The following is a 25,109-nucleotide window of genomic DNA, read 5'->3' as shown; positions in this document are numbered from 1 at the left end:
ACTCAGAATTTGTATGGAACACGTCCCCTAAAAATGTTTCTCCGTTACCGTTGCAGGTAAGCTTCTCCAAGCAAAGCTGTCTCGTCACATTTGAAGACAATTCGAAATACTGGGTTCTCTTTAAAGATATTCAGCATGGTAAGTACGGTAGATTTATTTATACGGCATCCCATTTTTGGACATTGAAGTCCAACATATTATAAACTCTAAAAATGGTAATGCAGTATCACTCATGTATTATAAGGGATAATGTACCCCCTACTGTAAATGATAAGGATATTAGAAGTCACTGAGGGGTTGTTCTGTGACCATATAAAGGCACAAGGCTGCAGGCTGAGTTATACAGGGAACTCTGAGTATCACTCGTGTATTATAAGGGATAATGTACCCCCTACTGTAAATGATAAGGATATTAGAAGTCACTGAGGGGGTTGTTCTGTGACCATATAAAGGCACAAGGCTGCAGGCTGAGTTTTACAGGGAACTCTGAGTATCACTCATGTATTATAAGGGATAATGTACCCCCTACTGTAAATGATAAGGATATTAGAAGTCACTGAGGGGTTGTTCTGTGACCATATAAAGACACAAGGCTTGTCGCTTGTACTTGATCCCAACTAAGATATAATTGTAGATGTAATATTATTTCTTTCCTCTGATGTCCTGTTTTCTGTCCACAGCCGGGGTCCCTGGGGAACAGCCGAAGTGTAACGTCTGCACAGGCAAAACCTCCCTCCCTCTCAATGAAATTCTCATCTGTGGGAAATGTGGTTTGGGTAAGTGTTGTTAGATCTAGTCGGTCCCTATAGGGCACAGTCCACTCTTCTAAGTGATGGAATTTGGATTGGGAGATGGTGATTTCCATTGCTCTAAGTCAGAGCTATTAATTGCCCTGGTCAATGCGGGTCCTGCAGTGGGTCGGGTAATCATGGGTCCCCCGGCGGGATGAGGGTAGGATTTTCAGATGCAGCTTGTGGGTTTAGTTGCGGGTCTCGTATATTTCTTATCTTATATTGTCTATATTTACTCCTTTTAAAATTTTACAAAACTTTTTTTTTTTTTTCTTCCGCTTTGGAAGATGTTGCTTCCGGTTTGCAGCCACAGCACTTCCTGTTTAATGGTGGTTGCGGATAAGGCAGTTACGGGCCAGGTAGCTGGTCTCATAAAATAGTTCCGTGCAGGGCTGTAATGTCTTTGAGAAAGCCTAATACAGGCGAAACGTACGTCAGGCGTTTGCTCTATCGAGCGTTGTAAGGGTGGGGAGGAGGCACTTTGTCGCAGGCTGGACATATGGGCTGAAGAGGGAAGATCTCTCTTGGCTCTGGCACCAGTCACTTGCCTATTTTATGAAACTTTCCCAGAAACCGTTTTGAGAACTGCCCTGATTATTTTATTGGAGAGTCCCAGGTGCTCTGGAACCACAGTCTACGTTCCCTGACTCCTTCCTCCTAACCCCTTCATATTCGATATTACCCAAGATTATTTCATATATATCATTCTCTCAATATTCCTTAATCTGCTGCTGTTTAATACCATCATTTTCTCTTTTTTTGTTTCCCCTGTTTTCTTCTTCTCTCCTTTTCTCTATAACCCTCTCTGATGCCTCCACCTCCTTTATCTGTTTAACACTTCTCTGTCTTTTCCACTTCTCTCCCATCAATCTCTTCTCTCCTTTAATCCTGATCCTTTTACATCCCTCCCCAATTCCAGCACTGGCTATGAGTGATACAAAGACACACAACCTAATGAGAAGTCCTTCATTCCATTCTCATGATGATGCAAAGAGATCTATGACGTCCTTCCCCAAGTTAGGGTTTATAAAAGGTTCTGAAAGGACCACATGCAACTGGTGGACCCAACTGCTCTGATTGAAACTAGGGATGCACTGAATCCACTATTTTGGATTCAGCCGAACCCCCGAATCCTTCGCGAAGGATTCAGCCGAATACCAAATCCTAATTTGCATATGCAAATTAGTGGTGGGAAGGGGAAATTTATTTTTACTTCCTTGTTTTGTGCCAAAAAAGCCATTGATTTCCCTCTCCACCCCTAATTTGTATATGCAAATTAGGATTCCGATTTGGTTTGGCCGGGCAGAAGGATTCGACCAAATCCGAATCCTGCTGAAAAAGGCCGAATCCTGGATGCATCCCTAATTGAAACACAGGAAAAAACCTTATACATTCTAAAGTAGGGATGCACCAAATTCGGTTCGGGATTCGTCCTTTTTCAGCAGGATTAAGATTCACCTGAATTCTTGTGCCTGGCCGAACCGAATCCTAATTTGCAAATGTAAATTATCGGTGGGAAGGGAAATCGCGTGATTTTCGTCACAAAACAAGGAAGCAAAAAAAAGTTTTTATTTACCTAATTAGGATTTGTTTGGTTTTAGGCCGAACCATTCACAAAGGATTTGGAGATTCTGCCAAATCCCAAATAGTGGATATGGTGCATAAAGATCTGTTAAATCCCTTCCAGGGGTTGTTCACCTTTGCGTTAACTGTTAGTATGATGTAGAGAGGGATATTCTGAGACACTTTGCAATTGGTTTTCATTTTTTATTATTTGTGTTTTCTGAGTTATTTAGCTTTTCATTCCCCTAGCAACCATGCACTGATTTGAGACTGGAATATGAATAGGAGAGGGACTGAATAGAAAGGTGAGTAATAAAGGTAGTAATAGAAATACATTGGTAGCCTAACAGAGCATTTGTTTTTTAGATGGGGTCAGTGACCCCCATTTGAAAGCTGGAAAGAGTCAGAAGAAAAGGGCAAATAATTGAAAAAAATAAAAAATAAATAAACTATAAAAATAAATAATGAAAACCATTTGAAAAGTTAAGAATCGGCCATTCTATAGTATACTATACTAAAGGGGTTTGAGTAAGAGACTGGAATATGAATAGGAGAGGCCTGAATAGAAAGAGGAGTAATAAAAAGTAGCAATAACAATACATTTGTAGCCTTACAGAGCTTTTGTGTTTTAGATGGGGTCAGTGACCCCCATTAGAAAGCTGGAAAGAGTCAGAAAAAGAAAGCCAAAGCTAATCATTAAAAAAAAAAAAAAGTATTAAAAAATAGATAATGATGACCAATTAAAAAGTTGCTTTGAATTAGGTATTGTATAACATACTAAAAGTTTTAATTTTAAAAGTTTCTGAAATTTCAACATGATTTTTTTTAATAAAGACTATATTTTTTTAATATAATATGGAGTTTTGGAATAACTTTTTTTTTTTGGTTTTGAATGATTATACCCTTGTGAACTGGGGTTTTTTTTCTCCCAAAAATCATGGGCCCTTGTTTGACAGGCCCTGTGGAGACTAGCGTCCTATTAAATATATTTTTTCCTACGTAATAAAAAGTAGCACTAACAATACATCTGTAGGTTTAAGGTGGCCATACACGGGTAAAAACTGCAGACAGACAGAGTCAGCAGCTTATTGGCCGTGTATGGTGCCCCCCGACGGGCTCATCTGTTCGTTGATGGGGTTCCCGTGATCCGACTGGCCGACTATTTGTTAGGATCCGATTGTTGGACCCTAGGGCCCATGATCGGATCAGCCCGATAATGCCCACCCACCTTAAGTGTAGTCACTGACCCCCATTGGAAAGCTGGAAAGAGTCAGAAGAAGGCAAATAATTCAAAAACGATAACATCTAAATAATGAAGATCAATGAACAAGTTGGATAGAATTAGCCATTCTATGACATACTGAAATGTAACTTGAAGGTGAGCCACCCCTTTAAAATGATGTGAAATTGAGGCTACTCACTGATCTCCCCCATTACAAGGACACCCTAAAATCTGGACAGGGTTTAGGGACCCAGTGATCTTGTATATAGAGCACCGATGTTCAGCTCTTTTCCCCCAGGGCCAATAACAAACCAGAATGTAAGAAAATCTCCCGAAAAAGCCACGGCGTCTGTACAAGCCGCCCAGAAACTGTATCTCTCGACCCCGCCTCGTTAAAGCAGAACTTAATATTTAAAACTAGTTTTATTTGTCCTTATAAAGTTCCAGATTGTAAAACAGTGCGTTCTTGTTTCTTTCAGCTACTGGCCCATCTGGCATTTGCCTTTTTTTTTGTGCAGATTTTTGTAGGTCTTGTCTCTGGCACAGAGCGTGTGATTGGATCAGTTGCAGTTATTACATTTTATTTCCCATCTCTCCCCAAACACAGGTTATCACCAGAAGTGTCACATTCCTGTTGTGGACAGCGGCGAGAATGGCGTCCTGGAGCCGTGGTTCTGCAGAAGGTGTATCTTTGTTCTGGCTGTCAGAGTAAGTAAAATGTACCCCGAAATGTCATATAATAGAAACTGCCGAATGCTGCTTTCAGTAACAATGATGGTGCAGCACTCCGAACGGGGCAGTGTTTTTTCTACAGAAAAGGATCAGTAACATCAGTTTTTTTTTTAAATTCGTTCGTATAGAACGAAAAAAAACCCCACAAACGCAAATTAAACTTTTAAATCTTTATTAAGAAATAACTTGCCTTAACTCCGCTTGCGCTCCTCTTCAGAAAAGGCGATCCATTGTGCGGCGATCGATTTCTCCTCCCTGCCTTCGTTATAGGAGATAGCCAGGGAGGAGAAATCGAGCGCCGCACGATGGATCGTCGCCTTTTCTGAAAAGGAGCACAAGTGGAGTTTCTGTAAGATATTTCTTCATAAAGACTTAGCGATTTAAAAGTTTAATTTGTCTTTGTGTTTTTTTTCCCGTTCTATACTTATACATTTTAAAAAAAAAAAAAAAAAATTGATGTTACTAGTCCTTTAAGGTGCCCATACACGGGCAGATCAAGCTGCCGATATTGGGCCTTTATACCAATTAGGCTTAAGTGCCCGTGTATAAGGGCTTCCTGATTGATATCTGGCCACGATATTGATTGGGAAGGTTTCGTTTTTCCGGAGAATGACCCGTAGGAGCCCATTGCTCCTCGTTGTAATCCCATAGTTCGGCCATAGGGCTGAATGTTTGGATTACTCCGCTATAGCCGTGCCGTTGGTGTGCATATCGGGGAAAGATCCGCTCATTTGGCGATGTCGGCAGACAAGCGGATCTCTTTGTGTATGGCCAGCTTTAGTCCAGGGTAAAAAGTAAACGATTATATCCCCTGGGGTGTGCCTATCAAATTTTACTTTCCTTGTTCTCTTAAAGGGATACTGTCCATGTTTTTTTTTTTCAAAACGCATCAGTTAATAGAGCTGAGCCAACAGAATTTTGCACTGAAATCTATTTCTCAAAAGAGCAAACAGATTTTTTTATATTTAATTTTGAAATCTGACATGGGGCTAGACATTTTGTCAGTTTCCCAGCTGCCCCCAGTCATGTGACTTGTGCTCTGATAAACTTCAATCACTCTTTACTGCTGTACTGCAATTTGGAGTGATAACACCCCAGAAGCCTAAAGGCCCCCATACATGGGCCGATAAAAGCTGTCGACAGACCGAGTCGGCAGCTTATTGGCCCGTGTGTGGGGCCATCCGACCGGCTTCGCCAATCGATATCTGGCCGAAAGCCGGCCAGATCTTGTTCGGGCAGGTTAGAAAATTCCGTTGGATCGCGGCCGCATCTATGCGTGTATGCGGCCCCACGATTAACTGCCTGTATCATTTTTTTATATTGTAGAGTGAATTATTTGCAGTGTAAACAGTGTGATTTAGAAATAAACGATTTGCTAGTGGTAATCTAGTCTTATGAAACGAAATATAATTGGATTGACCACACAGTTGTGCAGTGTAGTATATGGCTCTGAAGAGGGACGCAGAGACTTCGGCCTCGTATCTCATTTCAGCTTTATATTGTCCAGCTGAATGGCTTGCAAAGCCAATATCTGGCATCTTTATGACTTTTCACTTAGTCCCATTGGTCATAAATCAGTCGTTAGCGCCCAATCCGGCCTCACCCGCCAGGCAGCCGTTGACGTCATTGCAAGAATAAGCTGAGTTCTGTGGATACAAAGAGTCTGCGGTTACACTGGAAGAATTTCTATGGGCTCTTGTCCATTCTTTTTAAAGCTGTGCCTTCATGTGCACTGTGGTTTAAATAGTTGAATTTGTAGCACAATTCAGCAGGAACAGAGAGATCTCATCAAACTATGGCAGCATAGGTATTCCCTGTACTAAGCACAATTCAGCAGGAACAGTCCCTAAGTTTGCTCATAGTCTGTACAGAGAGATCCCATAAAACTATGGCAGCATAGGTATTCCCTGTACTAAGCACAATTCAGCAGGAACAGTCCCCTAAATTTGCTCATAGTCTGTACAGAGAGATCCCATAAAACTATGGCAGCATAGGTATTCCTTGTACTAAGCACAATTCAGCAGGAACAGCCCCCTAAGTTTGCTCATAGTCTGTACAGAGAGATCCCATAAAACTATGGCAGCATAGGTATTCCCCTGTACTAAGCACAATTCAGCAGGAACAGTCCCTAAGTTTGCTCATAGTCTGTACAGAGAGATCCCATAAAACTATGGCAGCATAGGTATTCCCCTGTACTAAGCACAATTCAGCAGGAACAGTCCCTAAGTTTGCTCATAGTCTGTACAGAGAGATCCCATAAAACAATGACAGCATAGGTATTCCCTGTACTAAGCACAATTCAGCAGGAACAGCCCCTAAGTTTGCGCATAGTCTGTACAGAGATATACCATAAAACTATGACAGCATAGGTATTCCCTGTACTAAGCACAATTCAGCAGGAACAGTCCCCTAAGTTTGCACAGAGTAAACGCAACAGGTGGAGGTAGCTCATGCTTTTGGAGGTACCCATAGGGTTCTCATTGTGAAGCTTACTTGCATATAAAGGCCAATCACATGTTGTTGAACAATCCTGTACAGATAAGAATACAGTGCAGCTTTGTGTTTTTACAGAAAGGAGGAGCATTGAGGAAAGGTCCGATTGCGAAAGCACTGCAGGCAGTAAAAATGTATCTGACGTACAATCCTGAGGAACTGGACTGGGACTCGCCTCACAGAACCAATCAGCAGCAGTGCTACTGTTACTGCGGGGGCCCGGGAGAGTAAGCAAAGCTCTTGTTAATTGTCTACAAATGAATTTTGTATAATGCACCTGGATGGCACATAAATAAAAGGGGTTGTGCACCTTTATACAAACGTTTACTATGATGTAGAGAGGGATATTCGGAGACAATTTGCAGTTGGTTTTAATTTTTTATTATTTGTGGTTTTTCAGTTATTTAACTTTTTATTCGGCAGCTCTCCAGTTTGCAGTTTCAGCAGTCTGGTTGCTAAGGTCCAAATTCCCCTAGCAACCATGCACTGATTTGAATAAGAGACTAGAATCTCAATAGGAGAGGCCTGAATTGAAATATGAGTAATAAAAATAGTAATAACAATACATTTGTAGCCTTACAGAGCATGTGTTTTAGGTGGGGTCAGTGACCCCCATTTGAAAGCTGGAAAGAGACAGAAGAAGAACCGAATAATTCAGAAACTATAGAAAATTAAGTAATAAGGACCAATTGAAAAGTTGCATAGAATTAGCCACTCTATTACATGTTAAAGGTGAACCACCCCTTTAAGCCGTACTGTAAAGTGCCCATGTGGTTCCTATCTGCTGTCAAATGAAATAATGTTTTGTGGAAAGGGGTGAGAACACTTCCAGTTATAAAAGACGAAAATCTAAACATTTAATCAGCTGTGTAATAAATGTGCAGAGCTGAATTCCTACCAATTACTGCTGAATGCCTGGAGTCCCAGTGCTATAGAGAGAGAGAGAGTGCTGGGCTCTGCATCCCGGGTTACACAATACATCCCTGCCCTTCTGTACTGTTCCTTTTAGTTGTACAACTGCTAACACTTTGCTGAGTGGCACAGGGGAATCCTAGCAGTGCAATAACCTGTCACTGTATTTAATCTAATTACTGGGAACCACTGTCTGGCCTTATCCTAGAAATTATGATAAGGGACAACTAGAAGTTGCAAGTGATTGATCATTACGATTCTTAATAGATTCTTATACCCATTGTAAGCAGCAGTCCTGTCCTGCTTTATGGCTGAGATTCTAGCTATCTGTATAACAGAACATTCTGTCCCAGTGGCTGCACAGATCCTATCTGATCCCCATTGTAAGCAGCAGTCCTGTCCTGCTTTATGGCAGCTGAGATTCTAGCTATCTGTATAACAGAACATTCTGTCCCAGTGGCTGCACAGATCCTATCTGATCCCCATTGTAAGCAGCAGTCCTGTCCTGCTTTATGGCAGCTGAGATTCTAGCTATCTGTATAACAGAGCATTCTGTCCCAGTGGCTGCACAGATCCTATCTGATCCCCATTGTAAGCAGCAGTCCTGTCCTGCTTTATGGCAGCTGAGATTCTAGCTATCTGTATAACAGAGCATTCTGTCCCAGTGGCTGCACAGATCCTATCTGATCCCCATTGTAAGCAGCAGTCCTGTCCTGCTTTATGGCAGCTGAGATTCTAGCTATCTGTATAACAGAGCATTCTGTCCCAGTGGCTGCACAGATCCTATCTGATCCCCATTGTAAGCAGCAGTCCTGTCCTGCTTTATGGCAACTGAGATTCTAGCTATCTGTATAACAGAGCATTCTGTCCCAGTGGCTGCACAGATCCTATCTGATCCCCATTGTAAGCAGCAGTCCTGTCCTGCTTTATGGCAGCTGAGATTCTAGCTATCTGTATAACAGAGCATTCTGTCCCAGTGGCTGCACAGATCCTATCTGATCCCCATTGTAAGCAGCAGTCCTGTCCTGCTTTATGGCAACTGAGATTCTAGCTATCTGTATAACAGAACATTCTGTCCCAGTGGCTGTGCAGATCCTATTTGATCCCCATTGTAAGCAGCAGTCCTGTCCTGCTTTATGGCAGCTGAGATTCTAGCTATCTGTATAACAGAGCATGTTGTCCCAGTGGCTGCACAGATCATATCTGATCCCCATTGTAAGCAGCAGTCCTGTCCTGCTTTATGGCAGCTGAGATTCTAGCTATCTGTATAACAGAACATTCTGTCCCAGTGGCTGCACAGATCCTATCTGATCCCCATTGTAAGCAGCAGTCCTGTCCTGCTTTATGGCAGCTGAGATTCTAGCTATCTGTATAACAGAGCATTCTGTCCCAGTGGCTGCACAGATCCTATCTGATCCCCATTGTAAGCAGCAGTCCTGTCCTGCTTTATGGCAGCTGAGATTCTAGCTATCTGTATAACAGAGCATTCTGTCCCAGTGGCTGCACAGATCCTATCTGATCCCCATTGTAAGCAGCAGTCCTGTCCTGCTTTATGGCAACTGAGATTCTAGCTATCTGTATAACAGAACATTCTGTCCCAGTGGCTGCGCAGATCCTATTTGATCCCCATTGTAAGCAGCAGTCCTGTCCTGCTTTATGGCAGCTGAGATTCTAGCTATCTGTATAACAGAGCATTCTGTCCCAGTGGCTGCACAGATCCTATCTGATCCCCATTGTAAGCAGCAGTCCTGTCCTGCTTTATGGCAGCTGAGATTCTAGCTATCTGTATAACAGAGCATTCTGTCCCAGTGGCTGCACAGATCCTATCTGATCCCCATTGTAAGCAGCAGTCCTGTCCTGCTTTATGGCAGCTGAGATTCTAGCTATCTGTATAACAGAACATTCTGTCCCAGTGGCTGCACAGATCCTATCTGATCCCCATTGTAAGCAGCAGTCCTGTCCTGCTTTATGGCAACTGAGATTCTAGCTATCTGTATAACAGAGCAAGTTGTCCCAGTGGCTGCACAGATCATATCTGATCCCCATTGTAAGCAGCAGTCCTGTCCTGCTTTATGGCAGCTGAGATTCTAGCTATCTGTATAACAGAACATTCTGTCCCAGTGGCTGCACAGATCCTATCTGATCCCCATTGTAAGCAGCAGTCCTGTCCTGCTTTATGGCAGCTGAGATTCTAGCTATCTGTATAACAGAGCATTCTGTCCCAGTGGCTGCACAGATCCTATCTGATCCCTGTTTCAAACCAACAGTCCTGCTTTATGGTTGGGAAATAAAACGTATTTCACTTTTTTAGATTCTGATTTCTGTTTATTACAGATGGTACCTTAAGATGATACAGTGTTACAGATGCAGACAGTGGTTCCATGAAGCGTGTCTGCAGTGCCTTAATGACCCGATGATGTTTGGAGACAGGTATTGCCCTTGTCCTTTATGTTTTATTAATGCAGGGGATATATAACGTGCAGCTTCCAGTAACCTCCCTGGGATTCTAATAATGTCAGTTTAATGCTGGGTGTTGAAGCTAAGGAATCATTCATTTTACAACTCTGTTATGGCAGCAGCAGCACCCACAAATTTCAGGGTAAGTTTCAGGCAGAACTCATTGCTCTCCGGAGGTGTAAAGTGCTGCTCCTGATAGCGAGGTGCTGAGAAGGTGCAAAGTGCTTTGTGGGGGGAAAAAAGGATCAAAAATGTAACCCGTCAACTTTTGTAGGGAGACACGGGGAGGCCCATTTATCAAAGTCCTTGATGAAAACAACTCCGACCAAATCCGTACAGGTTTTTCTCTCCTTATTTATGAATACACTTTTCCGAAAATTTTGTTGGAGGGGAAAAAAACCTGAAAAAATCGTGAAAAAAACCCGAATCGTATGATGTTTTTGTTTTGGATTTCCACCGGAAAAACTCTGCTCAAAACCACAAAAACCCAGCGCAGATCATAATATCTTTTTGAGTTCTATACAACCTCGGCAGGTCTGAGATGCCGGATTTTCGGATTCAGACTTTTTCCATCCTCGGGGGATAATAAATCCTGTAAAGTTTGTGTTTTTTTTTGTTTTTTCCCACTAAAAATTTAAATTTTATACTAAAAAAACAGGCTGATACATTAGATAGCTTTAGGGCAGAGACACACGTGGAGATTCGGGGAGATTAGTCGCTGGGACTAATCGCCTCTTCTTCGGGCGACTAATGTCCCCGAACGGCCTTCTCACCAGCTAGAATCTAAATCGCCGGCGGGGTGGCACTCGGAGCGCTTCAGGCTTCAGACGACTTCGGAAAAGGAAGCGCTCAGAGTGCCATCCCGCCGGCGATTTTAGATTCTAAACGGGGGAAGGCAGTTTGGGGAGATTAGTCGCACGAAGAAGAGGCGACTAAAGCTCATAATACAAGTTGATCCAGGGAGTAGTCCTATTGCATCTTGGAGTCAGGAAGGAATTTTTTCCCCTTTTAAGGCAAAGAATATACATCATTCCCTGACCCAGTGGAGCTCACAATCTAAAGTTCCTATGTACATTCACTCACCCTAAGGGTAAGGGCACACCTGGAGATTTGGGGAGATTTAGTCGCCCGGCGACTAATCGCCTCTTCTTTGGGGCGACTAATCTCCCCGAACTGCTGTCTTCCGCCTGCTTCAATGAAAAAATGCCTGCGGCATGGCATTTGCGGTACTTCGTTTTCCGAGGAAGGAAGGAAACTTCGGGCGACTTCAGAAATCGACGCACAGCGAGTGCATTGCCGCAGGTGATTTTTTTTCTTTTTAGCAGGTGGAAGACAGTTCTGGGAGATTGTCGCCCCCCGAAGAAGAGGCGATTAGTCACGGGCGACTAAATCTCCCCGAATCTGCCAGTGTGCCCCTGCCCTAAGGTGTTTTTGAGGGAAATTATTACTCTGCTTAATGCGGAAATGTTCAATGGAATTCTGTACTTCCTTCTGCATTCCTGAGTGAGGGAACAACCCTCTTTACAGTAGACGCATTCCCCACGTTAACCTCTTAATCTCCACCAGTGAGCCCTATTCCCGCTAATGATACCAGCAACAGAACAGCGTCAAATGGTTAACGGGGTTTCTCACATTTTTCAAAATTTTTTTTTTTGTTAGTTTAATATGTCTATAGGAAAGACTCATAGACCCTCTATTAAAAACACGTCTGCTCCACCGCCTTTTTTTTGTTTTCTTGTGGCTTAATTAACAGCAGATTTTCTTCCCTTCTATGTGGGATTCCCTCTAGAACTGCTGATAAAGGGGCTGTAAAGTCAAAAACAAAGAGCTTTTTATTTTTTAGAGAACTGTTTTGTACAAAAACGTATTTTCTGCCAAGAGAGCAGCTCTGATCTTGTTGCAATTAGAAGAACCCCTGTGTACTGAGTAGAGCAGCGTCCAGCGGCCAATAAGATGAAAATCCTATTTATTTTAATGTTTCTCTTAGTAGTCAGAATGTCCTCGTTTTGCAGACATAGAGCTGCCATACTGATTGGAGGTATGTGGTTAATATTACTCTTTAGCGCTTCAAAAGGCTGTTGGAGGGATCCTGTGTGCTTAAAGGAGAACTAAACCCTAAAAATGAATGGGGCTAAAAATGGCCTATTTTATATAGTGAACTTATTGCACGAGGCTAAAGTTTCAGTCAATAGCAGCAATGATCCAGGACTTCAAACTTGTCACAGGGGGTCACCATCTTGGAAAGTGTCTGTGACACTCACATGCTCAGTGGGCTCTGATTGGCTGTTGAGAAGCTAAGCTTAGGGCTCGTCACTAATTATCCAGCAGAAAATGAGCTTCCCTGGCTGTAATATAAGCTGATGCTACAGGTTTGCTGATTATTAAATTCTGATGCTAATTGCACTGGTTTCTGTGCTGCCATGTAGTAATTATCTGTATTAATTACTAATCAGCCTTATATTGTGACATTTCTATTCTATGTGTACTGTATATTGTGAGTGGGTCCCTAAGCTCAGTAAGTGACAGCAGCACAGAGCATGTGCAGTGAATCAGCAGAAAAGAAGATGGGGAGCTACTGGGGCATCTTTGGAGACACAGATCTTTACTGCTAAAGGGCTGTGGTTGCCTTGGGCTGGTACAGAAGCACAAAACATCATGTACATAATGTACTTCTTTAGTACTTTCCTTGTCCTTTAAATGAAAGTGTGTTACAGGCTTTCAAGAAGAGGGCTAGGGATTCCTCCAGCTTTTCTGCATTGTGTAAGACTTCTCTCTTTAAAGGAGTCTCTAGACTTTCCTGCAAGCCTGTTTTATTGCAGTTGGTCTGTCCAATAAGAGTCTACTTTGAAAGCCTTGGTAGAGGGAAGGCATCTACACACAGTTGGATCAGCCCGATATTGCCTCAAGGTGGCCATATAGGAGAGAGATCCGCTCGTTATGAGGTGTAACCAAAGCAAATACATAGACTAAAATAAATGTTCAGTTCGCTGCCAACTTCTGATCAATCGCTTTATCCCCCCCTTTTCTTTCGGCAGGTTTTATATATTTCTGTGCTCCGTCTGCAACCAAGCCTCTGAATTCCTCAAGCGCCTGCCATTGAGATGGTAAGAAGGCCGCTCCGACATTTCATTATTAATCCGTGTCACTCCATTGTGGGCCAGTCAATCGCAGGACTGGGCTCGGGATGGGAAGTAAACGTGAAAGGGAGCTGACGTCCTGTTTGTTTGTAAAGGGCAAGTAGAGCAAAGCAGTGTGTGCCTGCAGGGGCTGTCGATAAAGACAATTGTCCCCTCTTTCAGTATCTGTTTTGCTCTGTAATCCCTGGATGAAGGTGTTCATTGTTTCCTTGCCAAAAAAACTCATAGGGCTGCTCCCATAATATAAGGGAGTTGGGAACGCTCTTAATGGAATATAAACTCACTAATATCTCATTGCTAATAACTTCCTGCAGTCTTGTGTGCCTCTGGAAATCAAGGGGTTAAAGTGCAACATCAGTACATAGGGCTTAATGGAAATTGTGTTAATGGGAGTGCAACTGGCTATAGCAATATAATATAAGTAATATAGTTAGAGAGGCTGCACACCTACAACCTTAAAGGGATACTGTCATGGGAAAAAAAAATTTTTTCAAAATGAATCAGTTAATAGTGCTGCTCCAGCAGAATTCTGCACTGAAATCCATTTCTCAAAAGAGCAAACAGATTTTTTTATATTCAATTTTGAAATCTGACATGAGGCTAGACATATTGTCAATTTCCCAGCTGCCCCAAGTCATGTGAGATCAGGCGACAAATATCCTCTTCTTCGGGGTGACTAATCTCCCCAAGGGAGTTTGGGGAGATTAGTTGCCCCTAAGAATCTCCCCGAATCTGAGCGTGTGTCTCTGCCCTAAAGGTGGCCATATACGGGCAGATTAAAGCTGCTGTTATTGGTCATTTAAACCAATTCGGCAGCTTATCTGCCTGTGTATTGGGCTTCCGACGGGTCCTCCCTTCTGGCCACAATATCAATCAGGAAGGTTTAATTTTTCAGACGATCGACCTTCCAGAGCCCATTGCTCCTCTATGTAATCTGATGGGGCTGAACGTTCTGATTAACCCAATATAGCCCTGCCGTTGGTGTGCATATTGGGGATAGATCAGCTCATTTGGCGATGTCAACAAACAAGCGGATCTTATAGTGTTTTGCCAACTTAAGAAGAGCACTTAATAGTAAAATCCAGGTCCCACTGAGACACATTGAGTAGGAGAAACAACAGCCTGCCAGAAAGCAGTTCCATCCTAAAGCGCTGGCTCTTTCTGAAATCACATGACCAGGCAAAATGACCTGAGATGCACCTACACACCAATATTACAACTAAATACACTTGCTGGTTCACGAATGACATTTTATATTGTAGAGTGAATTATTTGCAGTGTCAGGGCAGAGACACAAGCTGCTATTTCGGGAGGTAAATCGCGTGGTGACAAATCGCTTCTTCTTCGGGCGACTTATCTCGCTGACAGCAGTTAATAAAGCCAAGGAGCGCTTCGTTTTCTGAAGTCGCCGGAAGCTTACATTCTAGCCAGCGGGAAGGCATTTCGGGGAGATTAGTCACCCGAAGAAGAGGAGATTTGTCGCCTGGTGACTTATCTCCCGAATCTGACCGTGTGTCTCTGCCGTAATGGTCGAATTGTATAAAGAATGTAGGAATATTAAGGCTACATAACACCTTCTGCTTCTAAACTACATCTCCCAAGAGCCTCCTTGCTGTCAGCGAAGCATGCAAAGGTGATGGATAAACGTGAAATACTGCTTTTAAATATGGTAAAAAAAGGGGTTAAAAGGGGTTTCATACCATTAAAAATCCTGATCCGAGTGCCCGGTTTAATACAATACAGACTGTTATGCCTCACCTTCAGTATAATGGAAATACAATAGCTCACCCTTAATGTCTTTGGCAATGATATTCAGTTTGTTATCCACTTCCATTCTTGGCATTCTCCTTTCCTGCTAGATTTTATTGTATATTAGGTACATGGATATTTTCCCAGCATCCCCTGGCAGTTTTTGGGATGTTGCTAATCTAACATCCTAATTAGACTGGAGCACAAGAGCAGGCTTGTCTGTAGGGCTATTTGCAGCACTGCTGCCTGGAGAAGCCTGTGACTGATTAGCTAGGAGAGTAGGGGATAGAGACAAAATACACACACACACATGCATTCAATGTAAACGTGTGTTTTTGTACATGTGTTACAGGGTGGATATCGTCCATCTAGCCTTATACAACCTGGGCGTGCTCAGCAAAAAGAAATACTTTGACTTTGAAGAGATCCTGACGTTTGTAAATGACAACTGGGATCACTTACAGCTTGGAAAGGTACGTTTATATTTGTGCAGGAGATCGAAGTGTATTTCACTATATATGTATATATTTAAGTATTGCTGACTAACCTAAACCATATACAGTGGTGGCCATTTAGAACCAGATTCCAGCTTGACACTATTGTCCCATGAGTAGCAGCAAGATAAAACTGCCAGTCACTGTTTTCTTTCTGAATACACGTGGCACTTAACTGGACTACCCACTCTAATCCTGTAGCCGTCTCCTATATAAACATAGCCAATGGCCGCTAAGTTCCCTGTCCAACAGAACCTGGAATGGAAACCTAAGAACAGTTCTCTCACATTTAGGTCAGGGACCGCACACAAATAAAAGGATTTGGTCCCTAACACTACACTTTTTTTACATAGGCAAAGGGTGTTTTTTGTTTTTGGGAAGGCTAATTAAAGACCTTTTTTTTTTTAACACCGTTTTTTTCTAATAGTATCCCTGGTCCAGTTCCGTGTATAATGCTCTAGAACCCATGGCAGGATAAATAAAAATTCAATGTAAATTACCTCCAAGAGCTCATTGTAGGATAAATGCAGTAGGAATTCCATGTGTAATACTGACCAAAACAACTTGTGGGATAAATACAGTATAGGCCCAGTTTCATGTATAACCTATGACGAGATAAATACCCTGCCAATTCCTTACATCCCAGAACACAAGGAAGTATAAACACAGTGTTTGTTCCTTGTACCACCTGAATGCATGGCAGAGTAAATACAGTGCCATCTTCATGTATAATACCCCAACAAAACAGGGTATGATAAATACAGTGCCAATCCCATATACCCTAGAACACACAGCAGATAAATACAATGCCAATTCCATGTATAATATCCCAGAACACACAGCAGGATAAATACAGTGCCAATTCCATGTATAATACCCAGAACACACAGCAGGATAAATACAGTGCCAATTCCATGTATAATACCCAAACAGCAGGATAAATACAGTGCCAATTCCATGTATAATACCCCAGAACACACAGCAGGATAAATACAGTGCCAATTCCATGTATAATACCCCAGAACACACAGCAGGATAAATACAGTGCCAATTCCATGTATAATACCCCAGAACACACAGAAGATAAATACAGTGCCAATTCCATATATAATACCCCAGAACACACAGCAGATAAATACAGTGCCAATTCCATGTATAATACCCCAGAACACACAGCAGATAAATACAGTACCAATTCCATGTATAATACCCCAGAACACACAGCAGATACAGGCACATTTCAGGGGCTGCTGCCGCCTGAGGCAGCAGCCCCAATGCCGCCCCTCCTCCTGCTCCGCTCTTCTAACTACCAGCGTCGGAGCGGGTGGAGGAGGGGCCGCATCGCTAGTGCAGTGAGCGCTATTGCGCTCGCTGCGCTAGAAGAGCCGAATTTCCGTTTTAAAAAACGGAAATTCGGCTCTTAAAGTTACCAGAGGCGGCTTTTTGCCGCCCCTGGTAACTGGCCGCTCCGTGCCGCCTGAGGCAAGATTCTCACCTTGCCTCATGGCCGGAGCGGCCCTGAGCAGATAAATACACTGCCAATTCCATGTATAATAGCCCAGAACCCACAGCAGATAAATACAGTGCCAATTCCATGTATAATACCCCAGAACACACAGCAGGATAAATACAGTGCCAATTCCATGTATAATACCCCAGAACACACAGCAGATAAATACAGTGCCAATTCCATGTATAATACCCCAGAACACACAGCAGATAAATACAGGGCCAATTCCATGTATAACACCCCAGAACACACAGCAGATAAATACAGTGCCAATTCCATATATAATACCCCAGAACACACAGAAGATAAATACAGTGCCAATTCCATATATAATACCCCAGAACACACAGAAGATAAATACAGTGCCAATTCCATATATAATACCCCAGAACACACAGCAGGATAAATACAGTGCCAATTCCATGTATAATACCCAGAACACACAGCAGATAAATACAGTGCCAATTCCATGTATAATACCCCAGAACACACAGCAGGATAAATACAGGGCCAATTCCATGTATGATACCCCAGAACACACAGCAGATAAATACAGAGCCAATTCCATGTATAATACCCAGAACACACAGCAGATAAATACAGGGCCAATTCCATGTATAATACCCAGAACACACAGCAGATAAATACAGTGCCAATTCCATGTATAATACCCCAGAACACACAGCAGGATAAATACAGTGTCAATTCCATGTATAATACCCAGAACACACAGCAGTATAAATACAGTGCCAATTCCATGTATAATACCCCAGAACACACAGCAGGATAAATACAGTGCCAATTCCATGTATAATACCCCAGAACACACAGCAGGATAAATACAGTGCCAATTCCATGTATAATACCCCAGAACACACAGTAGATAAATACAGTGCCAATTCCATGTATAATACCCAGAACACACAGCAGATAAATACAGTGCCAATTCCATGTATAATACCCCAGAACACACAGCAGGATAAATACAGTGCCAATTCCATGTATAATACCCCAGAACACACAGCAGATAAATACAGTGCCAATTCCATGTATAATACCCCAGAACACACAGCAGATAAATACAGTGCCAATTCCATGTATAATACCCCCAGAACACACAGAAGATAAATACAGTGCCAATTCCATATATAATACCCCAGAACACACAGCAGATAAATACAGTACCAATTCCATGTATAATACCCAGAACACACAGCAGGATAAATACAGGGCCAATTCCATGTATGATACCCCAAAACACACAGCAGATAAATACAGAGCCAATTCCATGTATAATACCCCAGAACACACAGCAGGATAAATACAGTGCCAATTCCATGTATAATACCCCAGAACACACAGCAGGATAAATACAGTGCCAATTCCATGTATAATACCCCAGAACACACAGCAGGATAAATACAGTGCCAATTCCATGTATAATACCCCAGAACACACAGCAGGATAAATACAGGGCCAATTCCATGTATAATACCCCAGAACACACAGCAGATATATACAGTGCCAATTCCATGTATAATACCCCAGAACACACAGCAGATAAATACAGTGCCAATTCCATGTATAATACCCCAGAACACACAGCAGATAAATACAGTGCCAATTCCATGTATAATACCCCAGAACACACAGCAGGATAAATACAGTGCCAATTCCATGTATAATACCCCAGAACACACAGCAGGATAAATACAGTGCCAATTCCATGTATAATACCCCAGAACACACAGCAGGATAAATACAGTGCCAATTCCATGTATAATACCCCAGAACACACAGCAGGATAAATACAGTGCCAATTCCATGTATAATACCCCAGAACACACAGCAGATAAATACAGTGCCAATTCCATGTATAATACCTCCAGAACACACAGAAGATAAATACAGTGCCAATTCCATATATAATACCCCAGAACACACAGAAGATAAATACAGTGCCAATTCCATATATAATACCCTAGAACACACAGCAGATAAATACAGTACCAATTCCATGTATAATATCCCAGAACCCACAGCAGGATAAATACAGTGCCAATTCCATGTATAATACCCCAGAACACACAGCAGATAAATACACTGTCAATTCCATGTATAATACCCCAGAACACACAGCAGATAAATACAGTGCCAATTCCATGTATAATACCCCAGAACACACAGCAGATAAATACAGTGCCAATTCCATGTATAATACCCCAGAACACACAGCAGATAAATACAGTGCCAATTCCATGTATAATACCCCAGAACACACAGCAGATAAATACAGTGCCAATTCCATGTATAATACCCCAGAACACACAGCAGATAAATACAGTGCCAATTCCATGTATAATTCCCCAGAACACACAGCAGATAAATACAGTGCCAATTCCATGTATAATACCCCAGAACACACAGCAGATAAATACAGGGCCAATTCCATGTATAATACCCCAGAACACACAGCAGATAAATACAGTGCCAATTCCATGTATAATACCCCAGAACACACAGCAGATAAATACAGTGCCAATTCCATGTATAATACCCCAGAACACACAGCAGATAAATACAGTGCCAATTCCATGTATAATACCCCAGAACACACAGCAGATAAATACAGTGCCAATTCCATGTATAATACCCCAGAACACACAGCAGATAAATACAGGGCCAATTCCATGTATAATACCCCAGAACACACAGCAGATAAATACAGTGGCAATTCCATGTATAATACCCCAGAAGACACAGCAGATACAGGCACGTTTCAGGGGCTGCTGCCGCCTGAGGCAGCAGCCCCAATGCCGCCCCTCCTCCTGCTCCGCTCTTCTAACTACCAGCGTCGGAGCGGGTGGAGGAGGGGCCGCATCGCTAGTGCAGTGAGCGCTATTGCGCTCGCTGCGCTAGAAGAGCCGAATTTCTGTTTTAAAAAACGGAAATTCGGCTCTTAAAGTTACCAGAGGCGGCTTTTTGCCGCCCCTGGTAACTGGCCGCTCCGTGCCGCCTGAGGCAAGATTCTCACCTTGCCTCATGGCCGGAGCGGCCCTGAGCAGATAAATACACTGCCAATTCCATGTATAATAGCCCAGAACCCACAGCAGATAAATACAGTGCCAATTCCATGTATAATACCCCAGAACACACAGCAGATAAATACAGGGCCAATTCCATGTATAATACCCCAGAACACACAGCAGGATAAATACAGTGCCAATTTCATGTATAATACCCCAGAACACACAGCAGATAAATACAGGGCCAATTCCATGTATAATACCCCAGAACACACAGCAGGATAAATACAGTGCCAATTCCATGTATAATACCCCAGAACACACAGCAGGATAAATACAGGGCCAATTCCATGTATGATACCCCAGAACACACAGCAGATAAATACAGAGCCAATTCCATGTATAATACCCCAGAACACACAGCAGATAAATACAGTGCCAATTCCATGTATAATACCCCAGAACACACAGCAGGATAAATACAGTGCCAATTCCATGTATAATACCCCAGAACACACAGCAGGATAAATACAGTGCCAATTCCATGTATAATACCCCAGAACACACAGCAGATAAATACAGTGCCAATTCCATGTATAATACCCCAGAACACACAGCAGATAAATACAGGGCCAATTCCCATGTATATACCCCAGAACACACAGCAGATAAATACAGTGGCAATTCCATGTATAATACCCCAGAAGACACAGCAGATACAGGCACGTTTCAGGGGCTGCTGCCGCCTGAGGCAGCAGCCCCAATGCCGCCCCTCCTCCTGCTCCGCTCTTCTAACTACCAGCGTCGGAGCGGGTGGAGGAGGGGCCGCATCGCTAGTGCAGTGAGCGCTATTGCGCTCGCTGCGCTAGAAGAGCCGAATTTCTGTTTTAAAAAACGGAAATTCGGCTCTTAAAGTTACCAGAGGCGGCTTTTTGCCGCCCCTGGTAACTGGCCGCTCCGTGCCGCCTGAGGCAAGATTCTCACCTTGCCTCATGGCCGGAGCGGCCCTGAGCAGATAAATACACTGCCAATTCCATGTATAATAGCCCAGAACCCACAGCAGATAAATACAGTGCCAATTCCATGTATAATACCCCAGAACACACAGCAGGATAAATACAGTGCCAATTTCATGTATAATACCCCAGAACACACAGCAGATAAATACAGGGCCAATTCCATGTATAATACCCCAGAACACACAGCAGGATAAATACAGTGCCAATTCCATGTATAATACCCCAGAACACACAGCAGGATAAATACAGGGCCAATTCCATGTATGATACCCCAGAACACACAGCAGATAAATACAGAGCCAATTCCATGTATAATACCCAGAACACACAGCAGTATAAATACAGAGCCAATTCCATGTATAATACCCCAGAACACACAGCAGATAAATACAGTGCCAATTCCATGTATAATACCCCAGAACACACAGCAGATAAATACAGTGCCAATTCCATGTATAATACCCCAGAACACACAGCAGGATAAATACAGTGCCAATTCCATGTATAATACCCCAGAACACACAGCAGATAAATACAGTGCCAATTCCATGTATAATACCCCAGAACACACAGCAGGATAAATACAGTGCCAATTCCATGTATAATACCCCAGAACACACAGCAGGATAAATACAGGGCCAATTCCATGTATGATACCCCAGAACACACAGCAGATAAATACAGAGCCAATTCCATGTATAATACCCAGAACACACAGCAGTATAAATACAGAGCCAATTCCATGTATAATACCCCAGAACACACAGAAGGATAAATACAGGGCCAATTCCATGTATAATACCCCAGAACACACAGCAGGATAAATACAGTGCCAATTCCATGTATAATACCCCAGAACACACAGCAGGATAAATACAGTGCCAATTCCATGTATAATACCCCAGAACACACAGCAGGATAAATACAGGGCCAATTCCATGTATGATACCCCAGAACACACAGCAGATAAATACAGAGCCAATTCCATGTATAATACCCAGAACACACAGCAGTATAAATACAGAGCCAATTCCATGTATAATACCCCAGAACACACAGCAGGATAAATACAGGGCCAATTCCATGTATAATACCCCAGAACACACAGCAGGATAATACAGGTGCAATTCATGTATAATACCCCGAACACACAGCGATAAAATTACAAGGGCATTCATGTCATGATACCCAGACAGCACAGCAGAATAAATAGCATGAGCCATTCATGTATATACCCAGAACACACAGCAGTATAAATACAGAGCCAATTCCATGTATAAATACCCAGAACCACAGCAGATAAATACAAAGTGCAATTCATGTTATACATACCAGAACACACAGCAGTATAAATAAGTGCAATTCCATGTATAATACCCAGAACACATCCAGTAGATAAATCAGTGCCAATTCCATGTATAATACCCAGCAACACACAGTCAGGATAAATACAGTGCCAATTCCATGTATAATACCCAGAACATCAGCCAGAGATAAAATACCGTGCCAATTCCATGTATAATACCCCAGAACAACAGGCAGATAAATACAGAGCCAATTCGCATGTATAACATACCGCAGAACACACAGGCGAGTATAAATACAGTGCCATTCCTGTTATAATACCAGAACACACATGTAGATAAATACACGTGCCAATTCCTGTATATTACCCAGAACACACAGCAGATAAATAACAGGGCGCATTCCATGTAAATAATAACCCGCAGAACACACAGGCAAGATAAATACATGCCAATTCCATGTTAAATACCCAGAACCAACAAAACAAGCCAAAGATAAATACAGAGCAATTCATGATAATACCAGAACCACAGCAGTAATAATATCAGTGCAATCGCATGTATAATACCCCAGAACACGCAGGATAAATACAGGGCGCAATTCATGTATAACCCGCAGACACAAGCAAGATTAATAAGTGCCTATCCATGTATTACCTCAGAACCACACAGCAGATAAATGACAGGGCCAATTCATGTATATACCCAGTAAACACACAGCAAGATAAATACAGAGCCAATTCCATGTTATAATACCCCCAGAAAACAGGCAGATTAAATACAGAGCCAATTCCATGTATAATACCAGAACACACAGCAGGATAAATACAGTGCCAATTCCATGTATAATACCCAGAACACACAGTAGATAAATAAGTGCCAATTCCCTGTATAATATCCAGAACCGCACAGCAGATAAATACAGTCAATTCCATGTATAATATCAGAAGCCCAAGCAGGATAAATACAGTCCAATTCATGTATAATATACCCCAGAACACACAAGCAGATAAATACAGAAGCAATTCCCTGTTATACCGCAGAACACACGCAGTATAAATACAGTGCATTCCATGTATAAAACCCAGAAACACAGCAGGATAAATACAGGGCCAATTCATGTAATATATACCAGAAACACAGCAGATAAATAGAGTGCCATTCCATGTATAATACCCAGAACCACAGCAGATAAATACAGTGCCTAATCAATGTATAATACGCCGGAGAACACACGCAGATAAATAAGGGCAATTCATGTATATACCCCAGAACACACAGCAGATAATATACAGAGCCAATTCCATGTATAATACCGCAGAACAACAGCAGATAATAACAGTTGCGACTTCCATGTAATAATACCCAGAATCACCAGCAAGATAAATTACAGGCGCCAATTCCATGTATAATACCCCAAGAACACACAGCAGATAAATACAGAGCCAATTCCATGTATTATACCCCAGAACACACAGCAGATAAATACAGTGCGAATTCCATGTATAATACCCCAGAACACACAGCAGATAAATACAGGGCTCCATTCCATGTATAATACCCCAGAATAAACACAGCAGATAAATACAGAGCAATTCCATGTATAATACCGATGTTGTTCCAGACAACGCAGATAAATACAGTGCGAATTTCCATGTATAATACCCAGAACACACAGCAAAGATAAATACAGAGCAATTCATGTATCATACCCAGAACATCACAGCATATAAATAACAGAGCCAATTCCTGTATAGATACCAGAACACACGCAGATACAATACAGTGCCAATTCATGTATAATACCCAAGAACACACAGCGATAAATACAGTGCCAATTCCATGTTATGAAATACGCCAGAACACAGCGCAGATAAATTACAGTGCCATTCGCATGTATAATACGCCGAGAGAGCACAGGAGATAAGGCAACGTTTCAGGGCTGTGCCGCCTGAGGCAGCAGCCCAATGCCAGACCTCCTCCCTGCTCCGCTCTTCTAACTACCAGCATCGGAGGCGGGTGGAGGGAGGGGCCGCATCGTAGTTGCAGGTGAGCTATTGCGCGCTCGCTGGCGCTAGAAGAGCCGAATTTCTGTTTTAAAAAAACGGAAATTCGGCTCTTAAAGTTACCAGAGGCGGCTTTTTGCCGCCCTGGTAACTGGCCGCTCCGTGCCGCCTGAGGCAAGATTCTCACCTTGCCTCATGGCCGGAGCGGCCCTGAGCAGATAATACACTGCCAATTCCATGTATAATGCCCAGAACCCACAGCAGATAAATACAGTGCAATTCCATGTATAATACCCCAGAACACACAGCAGGATAAATACAGTGCCAATTTCATGTATAATACCCCAGACACACCAGCAGATAAATACAGTGCAATTCCATGTATAATACCCAGAACACACAGCAGGATAAATACAGTGCCAATTCCATGTATAATACCCCAGAACACACAGCAGATAAATACAGTGCCAATTCCATGTATAATACCCCAGAACAACACAGGCAGGATAAAATACAGTGCCAATTCCATGTAATATACCCCAGAACACACAGCAGGATAAATACAGTGCCAATTCCATGTATAATACCCAGAACACACAGCAGGATAAATACAGTGCCAAATTCCATGTATAATACCCCAGAACACACAGCAGGATAATACAGGGCCAATTCCATGTATGATACCCCAGAACAC

The 25,109-nt window shown here is 42.5% G+C and overlaps 1 protein-coding gene across 1 annotated transcript in view; it reads left to right on the top strand.

Annotated features, from left to right (window-relative positions):
- Nucleotides 1-25,109, top strand: part of LOC108698200 (PHD finger protein 19) — a 32,730-nt gene that overhangs the window by 5,212 nt on the left and 2,409 nt on the right. Inside the window, exons 3-9 of the mRNA XM_041572920.1 lie at nt 57-138; nt 681-776; nt 4,184-4,284; nt 6,880-7,028; nt 10,048-10,143; nt 13,206-13,274; nt 15,409-15,560. Coding sequence (XP_041428854.1) covers nt 57-138; nt 681-776; nt 4,184-4,284; nt 6,880-7,028; nt 10,048-10,143; nt 13,206-13,274; nt 15,409-15,560 — 745 coding nt within the window. The remainder of the gene's footprint in view (nt 1-56; nt 139-680; nt 777-4,183; nt 4,285-6,879; nt 7,029-10,047; nt 10,144-13,205; nt 13,275-15,408; nt 15,561-25,109) is intronic.

The sequence above is a fragment of the Xenopus laevis genome, chromosome 8L (genome assembly GCF_017654675.1).
Source record: "Xenopus laevis strain J_2021 chromosome 8L, Xenopus_laevis_v10.1, whole genome shotgun sequence".
NCBI classification, from domain to species: Eukaryota; Metazoa; Chordata; class Amphibia; order Anura; family Pipidae; genus Xenopus; species Xenopus laevis.
Note: the sequence above shows the minus strand (reverse complement) of the source record. Positions and strands in the feature narration are given on the sequence as shown.